The sequence below is a fragment of the Petaurus breviceps genome, unplaced genomic scaffold (genome assembly GCF_028583685.1).
Source record: "Petaurus breviceps papuanus isolate PSGF00001 unplaced genomic scaffold, PetGlider_PUasm1.0 90925, whole genome shotgun sequence".
Lineage (NCBI taxonomy): Eukaryota > Metazoa > Chordata > Mammalia > Diprotodontia > Petauridae > Petaurus > Petaurus breviceps.
The window spans coordinates 27,935,416-27,961,128 of record NW_027187380.1 but is presented as its reverse complement, the minus strand read 5'-3'; the positions used below and the strand labels follow the sequence as shown (position 1 = coordinate 27,961,128).

Below are 25,713 nucleotides of genomic sequence, written 5' to 3'. Positions count from 1 at the left end.
GCACAGCCAGACTGTTAAATACATTTCTTAGCTTTTTGTTTGAAAAGTCTATTTTTCTTCTATCTATACCTAATTTATTAGAAGAAAAATTTGATTTCTTAATAGTGTAAGATATCTGACTGTGTTCTGTCTCTGTTAATCACTGAAGGACTGAAGTTACCATAGAATATTAAATTGTAAAGAGCAAAATTTTATAATTAAAATGGTTTAAAAATATCTCTTAAAAAATCTGTCTCTATGTCTCTCTTCTCCTTTGATGTAAAATAGCAACCCCCAATCTTAATTGTTAGGGACCCTGAGAGGTAAAATGACTTGCCCATGGTCACAAAGATAGTATGTGTCAAACATAAACCTTAAACTTCAAGACCAGAGCCTCACATCCTCCATAAAACTTTCTCTGCTAATCTTAATACCAATTGTTCACCTTCCTGTCTGCCTATAGCTACTATATGGCTACTTCTGTATCTTTCTGCCTTTATTATATATATGTAATATATAATAAATAAATAAATAATATATAATAAATATAATATATATAATATAAGATAATAATCTAATATTATCATTTGATATTACAGTTATCTTTGTGTATGTTATAATGTCCCTAATAGACTATTTGCTCTATTAGAGGAGTAACTGTAACCTCTTTTAACTTTGTGTCTTCCCCCCAGCCTGACCCAAGTAAGTGCTTATACAGTATTCCTGCTATATCTTATAAGTGAGGAATGTTGCTACTTTCATTTCAATTTAGGAAACATTTATCAAGCATCTTCATTGTGAAAGATACTGGGTATACAAAGTAAAAAATGAAACAGCCCCTCTTCTTAGGGAGTTTACATTACATTGATGAACTGAACACTGCTTCTTTTAAAGCAGTCTGCACTCAGCAGTGAGTTAGGTCTGTAGGAGAGATTATAGAACAGTCCAAAAATGTGTACATTTTTTTTCTTCTCTACCTGTTATTTCATCACTGTAGAATAGGAATTGGGAAACTGTAGTCTACAAGTAGCCTGGGACACAGAGAAGTTAAATGACTTTCCCTGTTAGTTGGCATGTGCCATATTGGTTTTGAATGTCTGTCGTCCAGACTCGGCAGGTGAATCTAATAGCTTGGTGTACTTTTCCATAATGTTCTGTAAAGTATTAGATGAACAATAATCGGGCAGCTAGGTGGTGCAGTGAATAGAGCACTGGCCTTGGAATCGGGAAGACCTGAGTTCAAGTGCAGCCTCAGACGTTTGACAGATACACTTACCAGCTCTGTGACCTTGGACACGTCACAACCCCAATTGTCTTTCCTTACCCCCTCCAAAAAAAAAAGAACACTAATTGAATGCTGTAATTCAGACCTCATTTTCTATGAACAATCAGGAAGTTGAACAATTAGTGAACATTATCAGGGAAAAGTTTTATGGAGGATGTGAGGCTTGGGTCTCAAAGAATCTATACTATATTATACTATACATTCTGTAGGATTTAGAGAGATAGAAAGAAGGAAAAGGAGAGCATTCCAGACAGAGTGAAATAAATAGTGTGAGCAGAGCTGTTGTGGTTAGGATAGGTATAATATATAGTTCATATTAGGTAGTGATAAAAAATAAGTTTGAATGGGCCATGTTTCACTGGAATTCAGTAATTCATTTGAATTAAGCAACTCTAAGGTAGTGCTTTAGGAAACATGCATGGGGAAGCAAATTTAAACTTATACCATTATATGACAGGTGCAAAAGAAAAACAAAAGCAAAAAAGCCTTTAAAGGATATGTGTGTGTCTGTATTTATCATATTCTCAGTAAAATTACTAGGAAATTCACATAACCAGAGATTTCTTTCATATGTGTACTGCTATATGCTCTGTTTTGCAGCTTCCATTGTGCTCCAGTGCCTTGATAACTGCAAGCTCTCAGAGAGTAACCATACTCTTCTCCGAAAACTTGGTGTGAAACTTGTTCAGCGACTTGGATTGACTTTTCTTAAGCCCAGATTGGCAAAGTGGAGGTTAGTTGACAAGGTTAAGGTCTTTGTCTTTTCTCAGTTTCATTTGTTTCACGACAAAAAGTCAAATAAGTTACATAAAGCAGTGGTAGAATGTCTTGAATAATAAAATATATTTCTTTTTTTTTTTTTAAGATCAATTGCTTTATTAACTTCTGGGTTACATCATTCATTTCCGCCAGATTTTGAGTTACAAATTTTCTCCCCATTTTTCCCCTACTCACTGCCCCCAAATAGTGATCCCATTGAATATCCCCTCCTCCAGTCTGCTCTCTCCCATACCCCCTTTGACTTTCCAGTAGGGCATGGTGGATCTCTTTGCCCCAGTGCCTGTATATCTTATTTCCCAGTAACATGTAAAATAATATTAATAATAGTGTGTGTGAGTGTGTGTGTGTGTGTATTTTAAACATTTGATTTTAAAACTTTGAATTCCAGAATCATTCTCTTCCTCCCTTGTCACCTACCCTTACTGGGAAGATAAGCAGCTCAGTATAGGTTGTACATATGTAGCTATGCAAAACATTTCCATAGTGGATATATTATAAAAGACTGACTATATTTCCCTCCCTCCTATCGGACGTCCCATTTGTTCTATTCTCTACTTTGATCGTGTCCCTTTTCAAAAGTGTGTGCTTCCAACTTCCTTCCCCCCAGCCTGCCTTCCCTTCCATCATCCCCCCTCTCATCCTCTTGTCCCCTACTCTCCTATAGGGTGAGATACCTTATTTAGTGTGTATGTCATTCCTTCCCTAAGCCAAATTCAATGAGAATAAGGTTGACTCATTCCCTTTTGCCTTCCTGTTCTTTCCCTCCATTGTAACAGTTTTCCCTTGCTTCTTCTATAGGAGATAGTTTACCCCATTCTGTCTCTCCCCATCTACTCTCATATTCCTTTCTCTCCTCTTAATTTCATCTTTTAAGTATCATCCCTTCCTATTAAATTGGTCCTGTGCCCTCTATGTATACCTGTAAACATATATACACACATTTACATATGTATTCATATGCCCATATACCCTCCTCTATGGACATATATATTTCTATTCCCTTCAACTATTTTCATACTGAGAAAAGTTTCATAAGTTACAATTACCGTTTCTCCATGTAGGAATGTAAATAGTTCAATTTTGATAAGTTCCTTATGATTTAATTTCCCTGTTTACTTTCTCATGCTTCTCTTGCTTCTTGTATCTGAATGTCAGATTTTCAATTCAACTCTGACTTTTTCATCAAGAATGCTTGAAAGTCCTCTATTCCATTGAATATTCATATTTTCCCCTGAAACATGATACTCGGTTTTGCTGGGTAGGTGATTCTTGGTTTTAATCCCAGCTCCTCTTCCCTCTGGAATATCATATTCCAAGCCCTTCGAACTCTCAGTGTAGAAGCTGCCAGATCTATGTTATCCTGATTGTGTTTCCACAATATTCAAATTGTTTCTTCCTGGCTGCTTGTAATATTCTCTCCTTGATCTGGGAATTCCAGAACCTGGCTATAATATTCCTAGGAGTTTTCTTTTTGGGATCTTTTTCAGGAGGTGATCATTGGATTCTTTCAACCTCTATTTTTCCCTCTGGTTCTAAAATATCAGGGCAGTTTTACTTGAGGATTTTTTGAAGGATGATTTCTAGGTTCTTTTTTTGATCATGGGTTTCAGGTAGTCTATTAATTTTTAAATTATCTATCCTGGATCTATTTTCCAGGTCATTGTTTTTTCCCATGAGATATTTCACATTGCCTTCTATTTTTTCATTTGTTTGGATCTGTTTAATAGTATCTTGATTTCTCATAATGTCACTAGCTTCCATTTGCTCCAATCTAATTCTGAAGGAATGATTCTCTCCAATGAGCTTTTGAGATTCTTTTTCCATCTGGCAAATTCTGCTTTTTGAGGTATTCTTCTCCTCATTGCCTTTTTGAGCCTCTTTTGGCATTTGAGTTAGTCTATTTTTTAAGGTGTTATTTTCTTCAGTCAGGTTGTTGACTCTCATTTCATAAATATCTTGCATTGTTCTTATTTCTCTTCCCAGTTTTTCTCTACTTCTCTTATTTGGTTTTCAAAATCCTTCTTAAGGTCCTCTATGGCCTGTAACTAGCTCGTATTTTCCTTGGAAGCTTTTGGTGCAGGAGTTCTGACTTTGTTGTCTTCCTCCTGTTCTGTGCTTTGATCCTTTTTGTCCCCAAAGTAGGAGTGTGAAGTTGGGTTGCTCTGTTTACTTTGCTTCCCACATTTGCTCATGTTGCCCTTCAATTACTTGACTTTTGGGCTTTTTGCCACAGTAGAACTCTGCTACCAGACAAGGGAGCTTCGTACCAAACTCTGGGGTTTTTTCAGCTGCTGAAAGTTGGGTGCCCTCTATGAAGCCTCCACATGCTCTGGCAAGTTGTTCACACACCCCAGGACCTCTATGCTAGACCACAATCCGGATCCAAGCAGGCTAAAGCAAGGGTGATTACCCCTCAGACTGGTTGCTTGGTCCCCCTACAATCTGCAGGGTGTGGCCGCGGCTGCAGGGCCATGGCTCCTCAGCCTCTTCTCGCCCCAGGGGCAAAACCAAATGTAATCCCAACTGCTAGATCCCAAAGTCCACACTGCACTGACCTCTCACTTTGTCCTTAGCAACAGTGTGTTGATAATTCTGGAAACTGCCACAGCTGCTAGTGATCTGAAGTCCCTCCAGCAGGTGATTTTTTGGGCCTGCCCTGGGGCTTAAACCTCTGGCTTACACAGGGCTGGGCTTGGCTCCCAGAGCTCTGTGCTGGCCTCTTGCTGCCGGGCTGTCCTCAGCAAGAGATTAGCTTCTCTGTGTCAGTTTCTGGGTTCTGTAGCTCCAAAGTTTCTTCAGAGTTACCTTTTACATGAATTGGGGGAGGTAGCCAATTCCACCCGAGCCCTGTGGAAGTCCTGTTTCTCCTCTGCCATCTTTACTTCACCCCCACCCATTAAAATATATTTCTTTTTTAAAAATTTTTGTTCTTTATTAATTTGTTTACTTTTAGAAGATTCATTTCCACATTTTCTTGAGTTTAAAATATTCTCTTCCTCCCTCCTTCCCCCCCATGGTGGCATAATTCAAGTATAGTATCTGCAAATACTTTCACATTAGACTTTAGTCAGATTATAAAGAAGGATTATATCGAATGGAATGAACAATGGGAAAGAGGAAACAAGAAAAAGAAAAAGAACAGGTAGTTTGATTCAATCTGGGTTCAAACTCAGTTTTTCCTCTGGATGTAGACATCTCTCTCCATCATGAGTCTTTTGGGTTTATTGCTGAGATTGCTGAGAAGAGTCCAGTCTATCAGAGTTGGTTGTCATACATACATTGTTTCTGTAATTGTGTACAAATTTCTCCTGGCCCTACTCTTTTCACTCAGCATCAGTTCATATAAGCCTCTCCAGGTAAATATGAAGTCTATCTGCTCCTCATTTCTTATAGCACAACATTACATTTATATACCACAACTTGTTCAGCCATTCCCCAATTGATGGGCACCCCCTTAATTTCCAATTCTTTGCCACCACAAAAAGAGCTGCTATAAATATTTTTGTACATATGGGTCTTCCTCCCACTTCTATGATCTCTTTGGGATACAACCCTAGAAGTGGTGGTATTGCTGGGTCAAAGGGTATGAAATTATTTATAACCCTTTGGCATAATTCCAGATTGCTCTCCAGAATGGTTGGATTAGTTCACAACTCCACCATCAATGCATTAGTGTTCCAATTTGTCCATATCCTCTCCAGCATTTGTCATTTTCCTGATTTTTCATGTTAGCCAATATGACTGGTGAGATGTGGTACCTCAGAGTTGTTTTGATTTGCATTTCTCTGAACAATAGAGATTTAGAGCAGTTTTTCATATACTTATAGATATCTTTTAATTTCTTCATCTGAAAATGGCCTGTTCATATCCTTTGAACATTTATCAATTGTGGAATGACTTGTATTCTTATAGAGAATATTGATTGATTTAAATGGCAGGCTATTTAGCCCTGGGATCGTAGGGAGCCCCTAAATATTTTTGAGAAAGGAAATGAGATTGTCATATTTTGGTCTCTATGTAGGAAGATAGAAGTAGGGAATATAATTAAAAGCTAAGGCAGTAATCCAGGTAGGAAGTGATGAAAACTTGAAGCAAGATGCTTTGTGAATGGAGAACATGGGACATAAAAGGGATGTTATAAAGGTTGCATCTGCAGTATTTAGGAACTGTTTAGTATAATTGAACTGCAAGGCCAGAGTGGAGGTGATGGACTGGGAGAATAGGCAGAGATAAAGAAATTTGTGATTACAATGAAGGTGAAGAATATAGGTTTTTGAGGAGTTAGGCAGAGGTAGAGATGGAAGCACAGTTACATAAGAAAGAAATTTCAGAATTCATGGTCATGGAAGTTTCCATGGAAGCAGGGATCTTATATTCTGCAGGGGATGACTGAGGTCATATGAAGATAAAGATCACAGGATGTGAAATGGGAGACTCTGTATGTGAACCTAGAAATCCCTTAGTTTTTATTGGGGTGGAGAGGAACACTATGAGCCAAGTTCACAGTTCCTTGAGAAAGCACGAGGAAATGTAGACTGGAATCTTATTAAGGACTGTAATGAAGATCTGGATACAGTGATATAGATAATGTGAACCTCAGAGAAGTTATTGAGGGATGGCAATGGTATGGAATAGCTGTAGAAGTGAAGACCATTCCTCCTGATCCATTATATTCATGTTCATGAAAGATGGAGCATTTTGCACTTGAAAAGGGTTTCTAGGGATGAATGTTTCAGGAAAAATGAAAGGAAAAGTCCTGATAATATCAGAAAAAAATAAAATTGATTATATTTTAATGGACAGAAAATGACTCATTACTGAAATGAGAGTCATTCCTTGAAACACTTGTTTGTCTGTATTGAGGCAATCACTTTCTTAAAGATCAAAATCAAAGCTAGAAAAAAGAATAACAATGAGAAAAAAAATGTGTGCAACCAAAAAAAGCACAGTTTTTACATATAATTTTATTTATGAAATCTTATAGAAAAGGATGTTATAAAGAAGTAATATTGACTCACAAAACAATAACTGTAGAAATTAATGCTAGTTTAAAGAAGCTTGGCAAGCGACCAACCTTTGTGTAGTTTTTCCTAGGAAATTTATAGAAAAAGTGAAAGGACAACAAACAGAAGAAAAATGAAAACAATCTGCAAGGATTTTATAATAGACTTTTTTTCGTCGTCAAGGACCATAGAAACACCACACTGGACTCCTAACATTGTAGTGCTTAGTGTTTGATGTGTCTATACAGCTCACAGTAATAGCATTGAAAAGAATAAAGATGACAAAAGGTGCTGGACTAATATCTAAATATTTATAGAGGAGATCTCTGCCAGAGCTGATAAGTTTTTGAGAACATTGAGTGATTGATTCACAAAGTATCTGAAAAAAGGAAGATAATAGATGTGTGAAAACAATCATAGACCTTACCAAAAACACCCAACAAAATATGAATAATTACTGACCTAAAATTTTTTTCATGAGAATTTTCTACACAAACATATCAAGGGCATTCGTCTTTTTTTTTTTTTTTTAAAGCAATTGGGGTTAAGTAACTTGCTCAAGGTTACACAGCCAGTTATTTCTGGGTGTGGTGCTAAGTATCAGAGCCCAGATTCAATCCGAGGTCATCCTGACACAGGGGCCGGTGATCTTACTCACTGTGCCACCTGGAAGCCCCTAAGCAATCGGGGTTAAGTAACTTGCTCAAGGTTACAAGGGCATTCTTCTTAATGGTATTTGTAGTGATATTGCTCATTAGATCACATTTTGACTATTGCGGTTATCTAAAATATGTAGAAAATAGCATTTTCCTCTTAACTGTTTTTGTTTATTTTTCACTAGCAAAAGTTTATGTTGTTTCCTTATACTCAGTTGAAAAAACCAAACCAAACCAAAAATCAAGTCAAGCAAAACAAATTCTCACATTAGCCATGTCCAGAAATATATGTCTCATTTTGTATCTTGAATCTACTACTTTTTTTTTTTTTTTTTTTTTTGCTTTTTGGAGGGCAACTGGGGTTAAGTGACTTGCCTAAAGTCTAGTTTTTGTGTTAAGTGTCTGAGGCCGGATTTGAACTCTGGTCTTCCTAACTTAGGGCCAGTACTCTATTCACCATGCCACCTAGCCACCTGATGAATCTGCTACTTCTTTGTCAAGAATTAGGTAGCCTTGAAAATAGTTTGTTTTTGCATTGTTGTTGTTGTTTAAATTATTCTTCTGCTTTTCTTCACTTTCCTCTGTATAAGTTCATACAGATATTCCCAGCTTTTCCAGAAATCATCCCTGTTCTCATTTATAACAAAACAATGTTATTTCATTAAATTCGCATGCCAATAACTGGCTGTGTAACCTTGAGCAAGTTACTTAACCCCAGTTGCTTTAAAAAAATAAAAAAAAATTCACATACCATAATTTGTTCAGCCATACACTAACTGATTTCTTGATTCTTTGTCACTGCAAAAAAATTGATATGAATATTTTTGTTCATAGAAGTCCTTCCATCTTTCTTTGATCTCTTTGGGGTATAATACTATAATAGTAGTATTGGTGGGCCAAAGGGTAGTGAGTTTTGAAGTTGCTTACCAAAATAGCTGTACTAATTAGTCCCCAGCTCTACCAGGGATTTGTATTTCTTTTTTCCTATAGCGTTGTTTTTTTGTCATGCCAGAATAATTGATAGGTGTGAGGCAGAATCTCAGAATTACTTGAATTTGCATTTTTTTCTCTTCCTTTGAAGACTTCTGGCTTATATCCCTTGACCATTTTTTAGTTAGAGAATGACTCTTGCTCACAGGTTTTAATCAGTTCTTTATATGTCTCAGAAATGAGACTTTTGCCAAAGAAACTTGATACAGATTTCTCCCTAGTTAACATGTTGTTTTCCTTCTAATTTTGGCAACATTGGTTTTGGTATTAAAAAAACAACTTGTTTTTGGAGGGGGAAGATAGGGCAATTGGGGTTAAGTGACTTGCCCAAGGTCACACAGCTAGTTTTTTTGTGTTAAGTGTCTGAGGCTGGATTTGAACTCAGGTCCTCCTGACTCCATGGCCAGTGTTCTATTCACTGCGCCACCTAGCTGCCCCCCCAAAAAAAACCCTTTTAAATTTCATGTAATATAAATGTTTGAGTTTGTCTTCTGTGATCCTCCTTATCTTGTTTGGTCAAGAACTCTTCCCTTAGCTATAGATCTGAAAAGAAAAATCTTCTTTGCTTGTCTAATTTGTTGAGGATAGTTATGTTGAGGATACATATCTATGTTATGTATCCATTTGTAACTTTTTTTTTTCGCTTTTTGGAGGGGGGTGGCAGGGCAATTGGGGTTAAGTGACTTGCCTAAGGTCACACAGCTAGTTTGTGTTAAGTGTTTGAGGCTGGATTTTAACTCAGGTCCTCCTGACTCCAGGACCAGTACTCTATGTACTGTGCCACATAGCTGCCCCATTTGTAACTTATTTTGATTAGTAGTAAGATGGACATTTTGTAGAGCTTGTTTCCTGTCTGTGCATTTACAGTGACTTCCTAGTCACTGGATTGCTCTTCCTTTTTATCTCTGGCTGTTAGAATCCCTGACTTTCTTTAAGTGCCAGTTCATATGCAATTTTGTAGAAAAGGCCTTTCCTGGTTTCCCTGACATCTAATGTCTTCTCCTCTAAGCACTACCCCTCCACCCCCCATTGCCTCTGCTCTCTCTCCATCCCCTCCCCCACCCCTTTGCTCCAGTCAAATATCTTTGTATCTGCTATGTACCAATTTATGTACATTATGTCTACCGCAATAAAATGTAAACTCCATGATGGTAGGGACTGATTTGTCTTTCTATATCACCAGTGCTCAGCACAGCACAGCACATAGTATGTACTTAATAAATACTTGATTGATTAACTGATTTGGGACAAATGGTACAAATGAACAATGAATTGGATATATAATTAAATAAGAGAATAGACAATTACCTTTCTTCATGAAATTGGAAAAACTTTTTTAAAAGACCTTCAACTTCTTCCAGAAACAAAGGCATAGTTTTAATAAAGATATTCTTTTAATGTTTTATGTACATATAGCATAACATTGTCAGAGGAATTAAAAATGAATACCAATAAAAGGGCTATGGAAAGTCAAATTCATGCCTTTCCATTGTCTTTTCAAATAATTTTCACTTTTAATTCCTCAGACAGCACAGTGTTACGTGACTTGCAGGCATACAAAATCATTGAAACCAGTTGAAAAAGGTTATTTCTGCTACTCCTTTATTAGGTAATGTTATCCTTACTCCTCTTATTAGTAAGTCAGTCAACTAGCATTTATTAAACTCCTGCTTTGTGTCAAATACTGTAGTTAGTACTAGGGATACAAAGATTAGAAAAAGACAGTCCTTGCTCTCAATATGCAAACAATTATATACATGATAGGTGTATTCAGGATAAATTGGAAATAATTAACATAAGGAAGGCACTAGCAATAAGAGAAATTGGGAAAGTCTTCTTGTGTAAGGTGGGACTTTTGCTGATACCTGAAGGAATCCAAAGAATCCATGAGGTAGAGATGAGAAGGGAGAGATGTTCCAGGTATGGAGGACAGCCAGTAAAAAAGCTTAGAGCCCATAGATGGAGTTTTTTGTGCTAGGAACAGCAGGGAAGTCAGTGCCATTGTTTAGTAAGTGCTGGGATATAAAGGGTAAGCCTGAGAGTTAAGAAGTGGCTAGTATGTGGAGGACTTTATTAGCCAAAAAGAATATTAGATCCTGGAAGGAGCAGAGATTTATTTTAATGGGGGAGTGACATAGTCAGAATTGTGGTCTCTAAAGATGAATTTGACAATTAAAAGGTGGATGGTCTTGAGTTAAGGAGACCAGTGGGTAGCTAAACAATAGTTTAGGTATGAAGTGATAATTGTTTTAACAAGGTGGTGGAAATGTCAGAGGAAAGAATATAAGATTCTGTGATTGGATATGGCGGGGAGGGGATGAGGTAGCATGAGTAATTGAGATTGACATCTAGGTTGTGAGCATGGGTAACTGTGAGATGATAGTACCCTTCACAGTAATAGGGAAATTAGGAAAAAGGTAGATATTGGGGGAAATATAAGTTTTGGACACATTCAGCTTAAGATGTCTACAAGAAAATCTAGTTGATAATACTCTTCCCTCTAGGTTTTCATAATAATAAACTTTCCTAGTTCTCTTGCTACCTATCTGATTGATCCTTCTTAGTCTTCTTTAATGGGTCCAGTAGGCATTTTGGAAATTTGAGACTGGGAATCAGGAGAGAGATTAGGACTGAATAAACAAATCTGAGAGTCATCTGTATAGACATGATAATTGAATCTTGTGGAGCTGATGAGCTCACCAAGTGAAATAGTGTAGAGGAAGAAGAGAAGGCCCTGGACAGAGCTTTGGTGGAGAGGAATGCCCACAGGCAAGAATCATGATCCTGGAGAAAATAATGAGTAGTTACATAGGTAGGTAGAAAAATAAGTGAGAAGTTTCAGAGGAGTGTATATCCAGAAGCAGGATGTAGTCAGTAGCATAACATGGATGAAGACTAAGGAAAAGTTATTTGATGACTCAGTTAAGAGACATCAGTTTTGGTGTAGCTAGGTGGAGTAGTGAATAGAGCACTTGGCCCTGGAGTCAGGAGGACCTGAGTTCAAATCTGGCATTAGACACTTGACACACTAGCCATGTGACTTTGGACAAGTCACTTAACCCCAACTTTTTTTGCCCTCCAGAAAAAAGCAAAAAGAAAAGAGAGAGGTCAGTTTCATTTGAGTGATGAAATTGGAAGTCAGATTATAAGGGGCTGTGAAGGAAAAGGAAAAGAATTAAGATGTAGCAAAGGAGACTGAAAAGAATGATTATACAGGTAGGAGGAAAAGGAAAGAGCATTGTTAGGGAAGCCTAGAAAGAAGAATGTATCAAGGATGGGAGAATGATCAATTGTGTCAAATACTACAGAGCAGTAAATAAATGTATATATTGAACAAATCGATTAGATTTTGCAGTTAAGTAATAATTTGTAACTTGAAGAGAAAACTTTGAGGAGAATAATGAAGAATTAAGAGGGAGCTCATGAAAGACTTCAATTTTTTTGACTGAAATATCATACAAGGTACTTAGCTGGGAGTGGGGAGAGTAGTGAGCCATGAGAGCTTTGAGGAGTAATGAAAAGATTTGAAAAACTTCTGTAGTGCCTGGGATGGTAAATAAATTATGAAAGTTGTAAAGGGATTGTCTCACCACAGTGAGGGCCCAGTTGAAATTAGGTGATATACTTTTGTAGTCAACCAGTCAGCACAGTGTCATGATTTTCTCCAGCTTCATTCAACAGTACATGAGTAGGGTGTAAAGGTAATGAAGGTGGTAGTATTCCAAGACTTAGGCTTTGTAGGGCAAGATTGGTAATAGACTAAGGGACAAGGGATTCAGAGAAGGAGGAGAAAGAAAGGAAAAGAATGGAAGGGAAGGGAATAATAAATATTTATAAAGCAGCTATTTTGTGTTAGGTAACATGCTAAAACTTCTATAAATATTATATCATTTGATCTAGAAGCCAGTATAAGTTATTGAACTAGTTTACCAATGGGTCAAAACATGAAAGGGAAGTTTAGCCACTTCAGGGGTGATGGTCTGGGAAAGTACTAAGAGGCAAAGGGATTGCAAGTCATAATGAGAATGTAGAACAAGGTTTGGGGTTGCAAATCAGACAGACTAGAGGAATAACAGTATGATCTGATAAAAGAATTTCAAAATTAATAAACGTGGAAGTGGAGCATTTATGGGTGACGATAAAATCTAAGGTAAGGGTATGACTATCTCTCTGTAGCTGAAGTAGAGTAGAGGAATAAGTCATGGGAAATGAGTAAGTTGAGGAACTGTAAGGTTAGGGTATTTGATGGAGTATTAATTTATATGTTGAAATTCCTTGTATGAGGGTAGAAATTAGGGAAGAGATGATAACTGTGAGCTAGGCAATGAATTCATTGAAGCTGACAGTAGCTACCAGGTTCCTGATTGGGTGATAAGTATGGATTGAATGAACTTCAAAAGAGTAGTTAAAGAGTTATGGTGATAGATATGGCAATCGGGAGCAAAGTATGTTTCAACTCCCCCAAGAGTACCAGGGGGGTTGTGGGGAAACTATGTATGGAAGCAAAACCAGTGACGGAAAGGTTGGCCGGGGAATCTGTGCCATCTGGAGTGAGTTAGGTCTTAGTGAATGCAAGAAGATGGAAGAAATAGGAAAGAAACAGGTTTAAGATGAATGCAAATCTATTACTTTTGAAACTGGCATTGTAGGAAGCACAGTGCAAGGAATGAATAGCGTTAGAGTGGGATGTTAATGGGGTTGAATTATGCGGGATGTGAATAAGGAATCAGGGACTATGAAAGGGGTTTGAACAATGGCAGTCAGGAATTCAGAATCACTGGGATGGATAAAAAGGGAATGAATGAATAAAAAATGTCTGTGCCAGGTACTATGTTAAATGCTGGGGATAAATATAAATATACATACTTACTAGGTATGTGAACCTGGGCAAGTCATTAACCCCTATTTGCCTCAATTTCCTCATCTGTAAAATGGGTATAATAATAGCATTTATCTCCCAGCTTTGTTGTGAGGATCAAATGAGATAATAATTGTAAAGCACTTAGCACACTGCTTAGCACATAGTGAATACTATATAAATGTTAGTTGTTTTTGGTGATGGTGTTATTAACTTATTTCTTACTAAATACCAAATTATTTTGATTTTTATAGCTTTGTAATATAGTTCAAGATTTGGTCATACTAGAGTCTCTTCTTTCCGATGTTTTTTCACTGGTTCTCTTTTATAGTCTTGACCTTTGGTTCTTCCAGATGAGTTTTGTTATTATTTTTTCTGTTTTCTATAAAGTAATTCTTTAGTTTGATTGTTACTGTGTTTCCTCGATAATAAGACACTGTCTTATTAAATTTTTTGGAAAGAAAAACACCAGAGGGCTTATTTTCAGGGGAGGGCTTATGTTGTCCTGCCTCAGCTCTCCTCCGCGGCACTGCTCTCAATGGTGCCAGCAAGCAAATCACTGGGGAAGAACAGGATGACGCGCTCACTGCTGCAGCTCTGATTGGATGCAGCTCGGAGCATGGTGTGCGTTTCCTGGGGGGGGGCGGTGCATACAGAGGGTACCGTAATGTAGCATGTAGCGCAGGGGACCACCTTCGCTACAGTAGCAATCTCAATAGGGCTTATTTTTGGGGGAGGGCTTATTTTAGAGGAATCTTACACAGTAAGGGGAGGGCTTATTTTCCGGATAGGTCTTATTATCGGGGAAACATGGTATGGCACTGAATAAGTATATTAATTTATTATATTGATTTAGCCTACCTATAAGTAATTAATATTTCTCTAGTTATTTAAATCTGTCTTTATTTGTGTGAAGAGTGTTTAGTAATTGTCTTCATAAAGATCTTTTGTGTGTCTTGACAAATTAGACTCCAAAATATTTTATACTGTCCATAGTAATTTTAAATGAAGTTTCTTTTTCTTTCTCTTCCTGATGAATTTTGTTGGTAAGATACCAGTTGGGGAATGACTTGTATTCTTGTAAGTTTGACTTAGTTCTTTATATATTTTAGAAATGAGACCTTTATCAGAGACACTGGCAGTAAAGATTGTTTTCCAGCTTTCTGCTTTCCTTCTAATTTTGGTTGCATTGGATTTATTTGTGCAAAACCTTTTCAATTTAATGTAATCAAAATGATCTGTTTTGCATTTTATGACGTTCTCTATCTCTTGTTTGGGCATAAACTCTTCCCTTCTCCATAGATCTGACAGATCTTGCTCTCCTAATTTGCTTATGGTATCTCCTTTATATCTAAATCATATACCTTTGATTTTATCTTGCTATATGATGTTGGTCTGTGCCTAGTTTCTGCCATATTATTTTCCAGTTTTACTAGCAGTTTTTGTCAGATAATGAACTCATCCCAGAGGCTCGAGTCTTTGACTTTATCAAACAAAAGATTATTGTAGTCTTTGACTACTGTGTCTTGTATACCTAACCTATTGCACTGATCTACCGCTCTATTTCTTAACCAGTACCAAGTAGTTTTGATGATTGCTGCTTTATAATATAATTTAAGATCTAGTACAGTTAGGCCACCTTCCCTTGCATTTCTTTTAATTAATTCCCTTGATTTTCTTGACCTTTCATACTTCCAGAAGAATTTTATTTTTTCTAGTTCTATAAAATAATTTTTTGGTTGTTTGATTGACATGACACTGGACAAATAAATCAATTTAGGTAGAATTGTCATTTTTATTATATTAACTAGGCCTACCCATGAGCAATTGATAATTTCCCCAGTTATTTAGATCTGACTTTACTTGTGTGAAATTTATTTTGTGGCTTGTAATTGTATTCCTGGGTTTCTCTGGGTAGGTAGATTCCCAAATATTTTATATTGTCTACAATATAAATAGAATTTATCATTGCATCTCTTGCTGCTGGACTTTGTAATATATGGAAATGTTGATGATTTATGTGGGTTTATTTTATATCCTGCAACTTTGCTAAAGTTGTTAATTATTTCAGGTAGTTTTTTACTTGATTTTCTAGGATTCTCTAGCTATATATCATCATATCATTGGCAAAGAGTGATAACTTTGTTTCCTCATTGCCTATTCTAATTTTTTCAATTACTTTTTCTTTTTTTATTGCCTAAAGCTTACATTTCTAGTACAATATTGAATAACAGTGGTGATAATGTACATCCTTGTTTCACCCCTGATCTTACTGGAGATACTTTTAGCTTATCCCCATTACATATAATGCTTGCTGGTGGTCTTAGGTATAGATGCTACTTATCATTTTAAGGAACACTCCATTGATTCCTATGCAATTTAGTGTTGTTTTTTTTTTTTTTTAACAGAAATTGGTACTCTTTTATCAAAAGCTTTTTTTGGGTCTATTGAGATAATCATATAATTTTGTTAATTTTTTTATTGATATGGTCAATTATGCTGATACTTTCTCTAATATTATACCAGCCTTGCATTCCTGGTATAAATCCTGCTCGGTCATGGTATGTTATTCTTGTGATAAATTGCAGAAATCTCTTTGCTGATATTTCATTTTAAATTTTCACTTCCATATTCATAGGGTAAATGGGTCTAGAATTTCTTTTTCTGTTTTGGCTCTTTCTGATTTAGGTATCAATACCATCATTGTATCATAAAAAGAATTTGGTAGGACTCCTTCACCTGTTTTTCCAAATAGTTTATATAGCTTTGGAATTAATTGTTTTTTAAATGTTTGGTAATACTCAGTTGTAAGTCCAACTGACCCTGAGGATTTTTCCTTAGGTATTTCATTTATGGCTTGTTAAATTTTTTTTTTCTGAAAAAGGTTTATTTAAATATTTTACTTCCTTTCCTGTTGATTTGGACAATTTATATTTTTGTGAATATTCATCCATTTAAATTAGGTTGTCAAATTTATTGGCATATAATTGGACAAAATAGCTCCCAATTGTTTTAATTTCCTCTTCATTGGTGATAAATTCACCCTTTTTGTTTTTGATACTGGTTATTTGGTTTTCTTCTTCCTTTATAAAAATCAAATTAACCAAAAGGTTATCTGTTTTATTGGCTTTTTCATAAAAGCAGCTCTTAATTTTATTTATCAGTTTAGTAGTTTTTTAAATGTCAGTTATATTAATCTCTCCATTGATTTTTCAGAACTTCTAATTTGATATTTAATTTTGAATTTTTTCTTTTCCTAGCTTATTTAGTTGCATGTTCAACTTTGATCTTCTCTTTCTCTTTTTTATTCACATAAGCATTTAGAGATAAAAAAAAAACTACCCTTAAAGATTGCTTAGTATGTTGTCTCTTTATTGTCATTCTGTTGGCTGAATTTATTGATTCTTTATGTGATTTGTTGTTTGACACACTCATTCTTTATGATTAGATTATTTAGTTTCCAATTAATTTTTAGTCTGTCTTTCTATGGCCTTTTATTTCATGTAATTTTTATTGTATCATGATCTGAAAAGGATGTATTTAATATTTCTGCCTTTCTTTATTGGACTGTTAGGTTTTTATGCCCTCACTCATGATCACTTTTTGTGTAGGTGCTATTAGTGTTGAGAAAAAAGCATATTTCTTTGTATCTCCATGCAGTTTTCTTCAGAGGTCTGCCATATCTAACTTTTCTAAAACTCTATTCACCTCCTTAACTTCTTTTTTGTTTATTTTGTGGCTAGATTTCTCTAGTTCTAAGAGGGGGAGGTTGAGGTCCCTCACTAGTATAGTTTTGCTGTCTGTTTCTTCCAATAACTACCTTAGTTTCTCCTCTAAGAATTTGGATCTTATACCACTTGGTGCATATATATTTAATTTTGATCTTCATTGTCTATGGTACCTTTTAGCAGGATGTCATTTCCTTTCTTAATGTCTTAATAAGATCTATTTTTGGTTTTGCTTTGTCTGATATCAGGATTGCTACCCCTGCTTTATTTACTTCAGCTGAAGCATAATATATTCTGCTCCTTCCTCTTACCTTTACTCTGTGTGTATCTCTCTGCTTCAAATGTGTTTCTTGTAAATAACTTATTACAGGATTGTTTTTTAATCCATTCTGCTGTCTGCTTCCATTTTATGGGAAAGTTCATTCCATTCCCATTCACAGTTATGATTGACATTTTTGTCTTTTTCTCCATCTTATTTTCCCCCATTTGTGTTTTTCTTTCTCCTTTCTCCCTTTCCCTCCTCACTAGTGTTTTGCTTCTGATTGCTGTCTCCCTCAATCTGCCCTATCTTCTATCCAGCCCTCTCCCTTTTCTTTCCACTTTCACCTCCTAATTCTTATTGGGTAACATAGATTTCTATATTCAACTGACTATGTATGTTATTTCCTCTTTGAGCCAAATCCTATGTGAGTAAGGTTCAAACAATGTGCACCTCCTGTTCTTCCAGAACAGTCCTTTTTTTTACCCTTTAATTAACTTCTTTAAAAATCATCACATCAAAGTCATCTTATGCCCACACTGTATACCCCTTCTAAATACCATAATAAAGATACAGTTCTTAAGAGTTAATCATCTTCCTGTGTAGGGATGCAAACAGTTTAACCATATTTGAATAACACCTTTTTTTCTTGTTGATCTTTTCATGCTTCTTTTCAGCCCCACCTTGTACAGAAAGCCTTCTCCAATCCCTCTTAATTCTATCACTTTTAATTATTTCCTATTTATCCTATAGATAGCCTGCTGTGTATATATATTTGTTTATATGTTATCTCCCTCATTGGAGCCAATGAAATTAGAGCCTCTTGGTTGTTTCATAAAGAAGATATTCCATCTCTTGGCACTGGGCAATTTTTCTTGCTGTCCAATATGTGTAGAACACTCTCTCTTCTACCTACTGGCCTCCCTGGCTTCTTTTAAGCCCTCATCTAAAATTATACCTTTTATTGGAAGCCTTTTCAAGCCTCTCATGATTTTATTTAAGTATCCCATTTTCTGTTAATTGAGGCGATTTCTCTTTTTGTTTATATTCATCCATTTGATTTAGATTTTCAGTTTTATTGGTAGATAGTTGGGAAAAACACCTTTTAGTATTTGCTTTTCTCCTTTCTTCATTGATAATTGTAATTTGGTTTTCTTTTTTTAATCAAATTAGCTAATGGCTTCTCTATTTTCTTTTTTTTTTTTTTTTAAAAGGCAAGTTAAATATCTTGCTGTACATAGGATTTCTTCTATTGACAGAATTGGCGCCAAGATGTTTTTAAATTGCGCGTGAAACTTAGGTGTCATTTAAAAGAACGTTCCTAGTCTTTGAAATAAACATTTGTCTTCCTAACAGCAAAAAAAAAAAAAAAAAGTCATGAGTTTTAAAATTTCAATTTTTTAATCTCTCTTTTGATTTTTAGGATTTTAATTTAGTGTTCAATTAGGACTTTTAAAATAGTTGGTTTTCTAGTTTTTTAGTTTTATGTGCAGTTCATTTATCTCTTTTTCTGTTTTCCTGACTCCACACCTGTCATTCTATCTACTATGCCACCTAGCTGCCCCTGTTAAGGGAGAGCTAGGTGAAAATGCTTCCTCTTATATAACCCTTTTTACTCTACCCCTTGTCCATTGATTCTTTCATTATCTCTCCTTGAATTATTGTACAGGTGTTTTCTGTTTTTGTATCCCTAGAACTTGTCATGATATCTGGCATATAGTAAGTAGGTGCTTAATAAATGTTCATTGACTAATTAGGGAAGTTGGTCTACTGTTTTTTTTTTCCTCAGTTGTGATTCTCCCTGGTTTAGGTATCAAAACCATATTTTTGTAAAAGAAGGAGTTTTGTGGGATTTCTTCTTGTTTTTTGAAAGTTTGTATTATAGTACAACATATTGTAATTAGTTGTTCTTTAAATGTTTGGGTGAATTCACTTGTAAATCTATGGGGTACTGGGTTTTTTCCTTTGATAGTTCCTTTATAGCTTGTTCAGTTTCTTCCGTTTGTTAATTATTTCCGTGTTATCTGGTACATATCTTGTTTGTTCATAGTTGTTTGTGTATTCTTTCCCCCAGTAGAGTATAGGTCCTTGAGGTCAGAAACTAACTTTTGTCTCTCTTTGTATCCCCAGTGCTTTGCATAGTGCTTGGCACACTGTAGGCACCTAATTAACAGTTATTGATGTACTGAATTCTGTTCTCTAATTTGTGGACTCTGTGGATCATAATGCTTACATTACTTAACCTCATAGGACTAACATTTTATGAATTGTAAAATGTTTTCATATACAAATGTGTATGTGTGAGTAATTATTATTATGTGTGTGTTTTGATTGAAATATTAATATATTGAGAATATGTTAAATTATTAAATTTCTCAAGGTCTCAGTGCTAACTCTTAACTTTGAATTAATGTTTATTTTCTTTTTAGATATCAACGTGGTTGTCGATCCTTGAGTGCTAATCTTCGACTTTCTTCCCAGGATGAAGAGAAGCAGAGCCCCCACATTTTAGCTTCTGAGAATGATGAAGACTATGATGTTCCTGAGGAGGTTGAAAATGTCATAGGTGTGTTGCAGCTAGATTGATATTTACAAATTAGTCTTCAAACCAATTCTTAGGTTCTGAATATTTATCTGAAATTCCAGTTCATTTACATGGATAAGACTAAGCATGCATACTTGTTAATTTTTATTTGATAATGTACCTTTTATTTATTCAGTATATATGGTAACTTATTTAATAGATATGAAGGAGTAGAAAATAAGCTGTGCCTTTGAGGAATTTATAGTACAGACAATAATAGTCATGGTATTTCAAAGAAAATTAGAGATCAGGAGTTTCTGATATTGTTGAGGCTTCTTGGAAGAAATGAGTCTATCATAGGTTAGATTTTGGTAGGTAAAGGCAGGTGTTCCAGGTGATAGATACAATATGAGCAATGCTACATGGAAGGTAAATATAACTGTGGTGTAGATGGGAATTCGTGAGAACCCTGGCCTAATTGGAATACAAGTCAACATTTATTAAGTACCTGTTATATGCCAGGCACTCTGATAAGCACTGGAGATACAACAAAAGACATAAAACAGTTCTTGCTCTCATATTCACAGTCTAACAGGGGAAGTAGTATGCAAATAACTGGATACCTATAAGATATTTTTAGGATTAATTGGATATGATCTCAGAGGGACAACACTAAGGAGAAATGGGAAAGGCTTCTTGCAGAATGTGGAACAGATGGAAATAAGTAGATTGGGATCAGATAACTGAAGACATCATAGAGTATTTGAAAGAACCTGACTTTGGAGTCAGAGGACCTATGTTTGCATTTTGCTTGTGTTATTTAGTGCTAGTATAGCTTAGAGCATGTCATTCTATCTTTCTGTTCCTCAGCTTCTTTGTAAATGACGGGGTTGGACTATATCATCTATGAGATTGTTTTCAACTCAGCGTATCATAATCCTGAGGTGATTTTGAGGCTCATAGTAGTTGCTATTGTTAAAGAGTTCAGGTGCCTGTGGCTACAAGCCTTTAGCTATTTTATTTTTTCTTACTTCTGGGAAGATGACAGAGTAGGAAGAAGAAGTATAATCTAAGTTCCCCCACCAAACTTTATTCTCAAAGATCTATAAAATGCACCCAAGCAGAAGTACATATGAGTCATTTTTCCAGCCAGGCTTAGAGACACAGACTTGTCTGCATTTACTGGGGCTGGGACCTGGCCAGGGTTACCCTGTATATGAAGTGTTATAGTTGCTGGGGACTAAAGGAGAGCTGAGGCACAGGGTATGAAGAATCTGGGCAAGAAGAGATCCCAATGTGGGGGCAGTGCCAAGGTGGCGGAGTAAAAGCAGGAACTTGCTTCAGCTTGTCCTGCGTTCACCTCTAATACCTGTAAAAAATGACTAAACAAATGGTAGAGCTACAGAACTCACAAAATGATAAGAGTGTAATACATCTCCAGCAGAAAACAGCCTGGCGGGTCTACAAGAAGGTTCTATTGCACTGAACTGGGAGTAGAGCACAGTCCCATTTGGGCTGCCTTGGCTCAGACTGGCAGCATAGACTGGCCAGAACAGACCTCAGGGGACTGAATCACTGGCAGCTGTAGTGGTTTCAAGACTTCTCAACCCAAAAATACCAAAGAGAAAGTAAAAGGTCAATAGGGAAACCCTGTTGGACCTAAGTGAGAGAAGAGTGTGGGCTAGCCTTTGTCCCTGGGGGTGGCTGTGGCGGCAGCAATAGCAGCAGAAGCAGTAATGGCTGCTTCTGGAGCTCCAGACCCCCGGATGGTGGGAGGACCAAGTGGCTGATCAGAGGGTAATTGCAGAGATTTCTTTGCTGGCACTGAGGCAGGATTTGGGGTGAGGATGAGTGCTGGTATGGTGGAGATTGTGGTGTCTGTGGAGAGGCAGTCCCATTCACAGTTCTGAGGCAGGTGCCTAAAAGTAGTTCTGACAACAATTGCACAAAACCCCAGAGACTTGGGACACAGCACTCTCCACTCTGGAAGCAGAGTTCTACCATGCAAAGAGCTCAAAAGTCAAGTAATTGGCTGGGAAAATGAGCAAACAGAGGAAAAAAAGTCAGACTGTTGAATCTTTCTTTGGTGACAAAGAAGATGAAAACATAGTAGCAGAAGAAGACAACAGAATCAAGACTCCTGTATCAGAAGCCTCCAAGAAAAATATGAATTGGTCACAGGCCATGGAGGAGAAGGATTTCGAAAATGAAGAGAAGTAGAGGAAAAATTGGAAAGAGAAATTAGAGTGAGGCAAGAAAATAATGGAAAATGAGTCAACAGCTTGCTAAAGGAGACCCCCAAAAATACTGAAGAAAATAACACCTTAAAAAAATTGATGAAATCAAATGGTAAAAGAGGTCCAAAAAGCCAGTGAGGAGAAGAATGCCTTAAAAAGTAAAATTGGCAAATGGAAAAGGAAATCTCAAATCTCTCTGAAGAAAATAATTCCTTCAAAATTAGATTGGAGCAAATGGAAGCTAATGACTCTATGAGAAATCAAGATATTATAAAACAGATCCAAAAGAATGAAAAAACTAGAAGACAGGGTAAAATACCTCGCTAGAAAAACCTGGAAATAGATACAGTAGATGTAATTTAAAAATTATTATTTTACCTGAAAGCCATCATCAAAAAAAGAGCCTGGACATAATCTATCAAAAAATACTCAAGGAAAATTGCCCTGATATTTTAGAACCAGAGGGTAAAATAGAAATGGAAAGAATCTGCTGTTTGCCTCTTGAAAAAGATTCCCAAAAGAAAACTCCTAGGAATATTATAGCTAAATTCCAGAGTTCCGTAGTCAAGGAGAAAATATTACAAGCAGTCAGGAAGAATCAATTTGAGAATTGTGGAAACACAATCAGGATAACACAAGATCTAGCAGCTTCTGCATTAAGGGATTGAAGGACTTGAAATATGATATTCCGGAAGTCAAAGGAGCTAGGATTAAAACCAAGAATCACCTACCCAGCAAAACTGAGTATAATACTTAAGGGGAAATATGGTCATGCATTGAAATAGAGAACTTTCAAGCATTCTTGATGAAAAGACCAGAGCTGAACAGATAATTTGACTTTCATATATAAGAATCAAGAGAAGCGTGAAAAGGTAAACAGGAAAGAGAAGTCATAAGGAACTTATCAAGTTGAACTGTTTACATTCCTACATGGAAAGATGATATTTGTAACTCATGAGACTTTTCTCAGCATTAGGATAGTTGAAGGAAACACACACACACACACACAATCAGGATAACAAGATCTAGCAGCTTCTACATTAAGGGATCGAAGGACTTGGAATATGATATTCTGGAAGTCAAAAGAGCTAGGATTAAAACCAAGAATCACCTACCCAGCAAAACTGAGTATAATACTTCAGGGGAAATATGGTCATGCAATGAAATAGAGGACCTTCAAGCATTCTTGATGAAAAGAATGTGTGTATGTATGTGTGTGTGTATATGTATGTATGTGTATACATAAGAGGGCACAGGGTAAATTGAATATGAAGGGATGATATCTAAAAAATTAATCTTAAGAGTTGAGAGAGGAATATATTGGGAGGAGAAATGGAGAGATAGAATAGGGTACATTATCTGACATAAAAGATGCAAAAGAAAGCTCTTACAGTGGAGGGGAAGGGCAGGGTGGTGAAAAGGAATAAGTCAGCCTTACTTTCATTAGATTTGGCTTAAGGAGGGAATAACATACACACTCAGTTGAGTATTTTTCCTTACAGGAAAGTAGGGGGGAAGGGGATAAAATAGAGAGGTGATAGAATGGAGGGCAGATTGGGGGAGGGGTTAGTCAGAAGCAAACACTTTTGAAAACGGACAGGGTCAAAGGAGAAAATAGAATAAATGGGGGGTGGGATAGGGTGGAGGGAAATATAGTTAGTCTTTCTACTGTGGAAATGTTTTGCATAAGTATACATGTGTAACCTATATTGAATTGCTTTCCTTCTCAATGGGGGTGGGTGAGGAGGGAAGAATGGAGAGAACCTAGAACTCAAAGTTTTAAAAACAAATGTTAAAAAATTATTTTTACATGCAACTGGGAAATAAGATATACAGACATTGTGGTATAGAAATCCATCTTGTCCTAAAAGAAAGTAGGGGGAAGGGGGAAGGATGGTGGGGATAGATGAAAGGGCAGACTTGAAAGGGGTAATCAGTATGCTTGCCATCCTGGGGTGAGTGTAGGGGAGAAATGGGGAGAAAATTTGGAACTCAAAATCTTGTGGAAATGAATGTTGAAAACTAATAATATATAAGTAAATACAAATTTAAAAAAAAAGAGATCCCAAGGGATCCCACTACATACCCAAATAGTGTGCTGGAACTAGTATGGTCTGGTACCTCATTTATCTACCACCTGGTTCTTGGGAGAATTGGTGAGGGTGAATATGTAGATATTTGGTGGTTGACATAAGTGGTCTCTAGCAGGTTCTAAATTTGTGACTATCAAAGAACAAGTTCCAAAGCAAACAGTAGTTGGATGGCTCTGATCTCAGGAACACAGTGAGAACTCAGTTCTATCCTCTAGTCTATGGTGAATGCTTCATTGTAATATCCATGGCAGGAGTCCCAAACCAAAGAGGGATCTGTAGATTAGTCACTGAATCTGGAAAGCCTCCTAGCAGGTTAATAGAGGCTCAGTCTTGCAGCAGTCTGCTGAAACTCTCAACCAGGGACAAGCTAACAGACAGAAACCTAGGTCAGGAACTTGCATAGCTCAGAGCAGGAGGGCAAGGAACAGATTTCAGCTTGATCAGATTACTTTGGGTATACTGAAAGCATAAAGACACCCATTTTGACTAGTGCAAACAACAAAAATATGTAAGAAGACAGAAGCTCAGGCTAGACATTCCCCCTAGATTTGTGCAGAAATAGTACTAATAAGTCTAAAGTCAAGAAGTAGGGCAGAATAATGAACAAACAAAAATAGACTCAAGCTGTGAAGAGATATTATGGAGACAGAGAACATCTACAAGCAAAGCCTCAAAGAAAAATCCATTTTGGACACAAGTCCAAAAAAACCCAACTTTTTTTTAAACTAAAAATTAATTTAAAAAAAAAAAAGAGAGTTACATGGTATGGGAAATGACGTGGGAACTTTGGAAGAGAGATATGAAAAGAAAATTAAAAGCTTGGAAGTGGAGTTATAAAAATCTTACCCAAGAAAATAACCTCTTAAAAATTAAAATAAACTAAATAGAAACTATTAATTTCAAAAGCCAGCAAAATATATTAAAACAAATTCAAAAGACTTAAAAAAAAAAGAGAGAAGAAAATGTGGAATTGTATGACAGAAGTAACTGATGTGAAAAAACCCTCTAGGAGAGATAAATATTGTAGGACTGACTGAAAGCCACGAGCAAAAAAGAGCCAAGACATCAGATTGCAAGAATTCTTAAAACTGCCCAGATCTCTTAGAACTAGAGGATAGTGTAGCAACTCAAAGAATCTACTGGTGATCTCTTGAAAGAAGCTTCAAAATTAAACCTCCAAAGAATACTGTGGCCAAAATCCAGAGCTGACAGGTCAAGGGAAAAAAATGCCATAAACAGGTAGCAAGAATTCTGTAATAAGAAGTGGTGGTGAGAATCACACAGAAGTTAGTCACCACCCTATAGTGGTTAAGAACTTGGA

General features: G+C 36.3%; 1 protein-coding gene across 8 annotated transcripts in view; it reads left to right on the top strand.

Moving 5' to 3' along the window:
- The window catches only part of TBCD (tubulin folding cofactor D), a 572,945-nt gene that overhangs the window by 102,579 nt on the left and 444,653 nt on the right, over positions 1-25,713 (top strand). For all 8 annotated transcript variants that reach the window (XM_069076616.1, XM_069076621.1, XM_069076618.1 and 5 more), the window contains 2 exons: positions 1,865-1,997; positions 19,968-20,104. In XM_069076616.1, the coding sequence (XP_068932717.1) occupies positions 1,865-1,997; positions 19,968-20,104 (270 nt within the window). The remainder of the gene's footprint in view (positions 1-1,864; positions 1,998-19,967; positions 20,105-25,713) is intronic.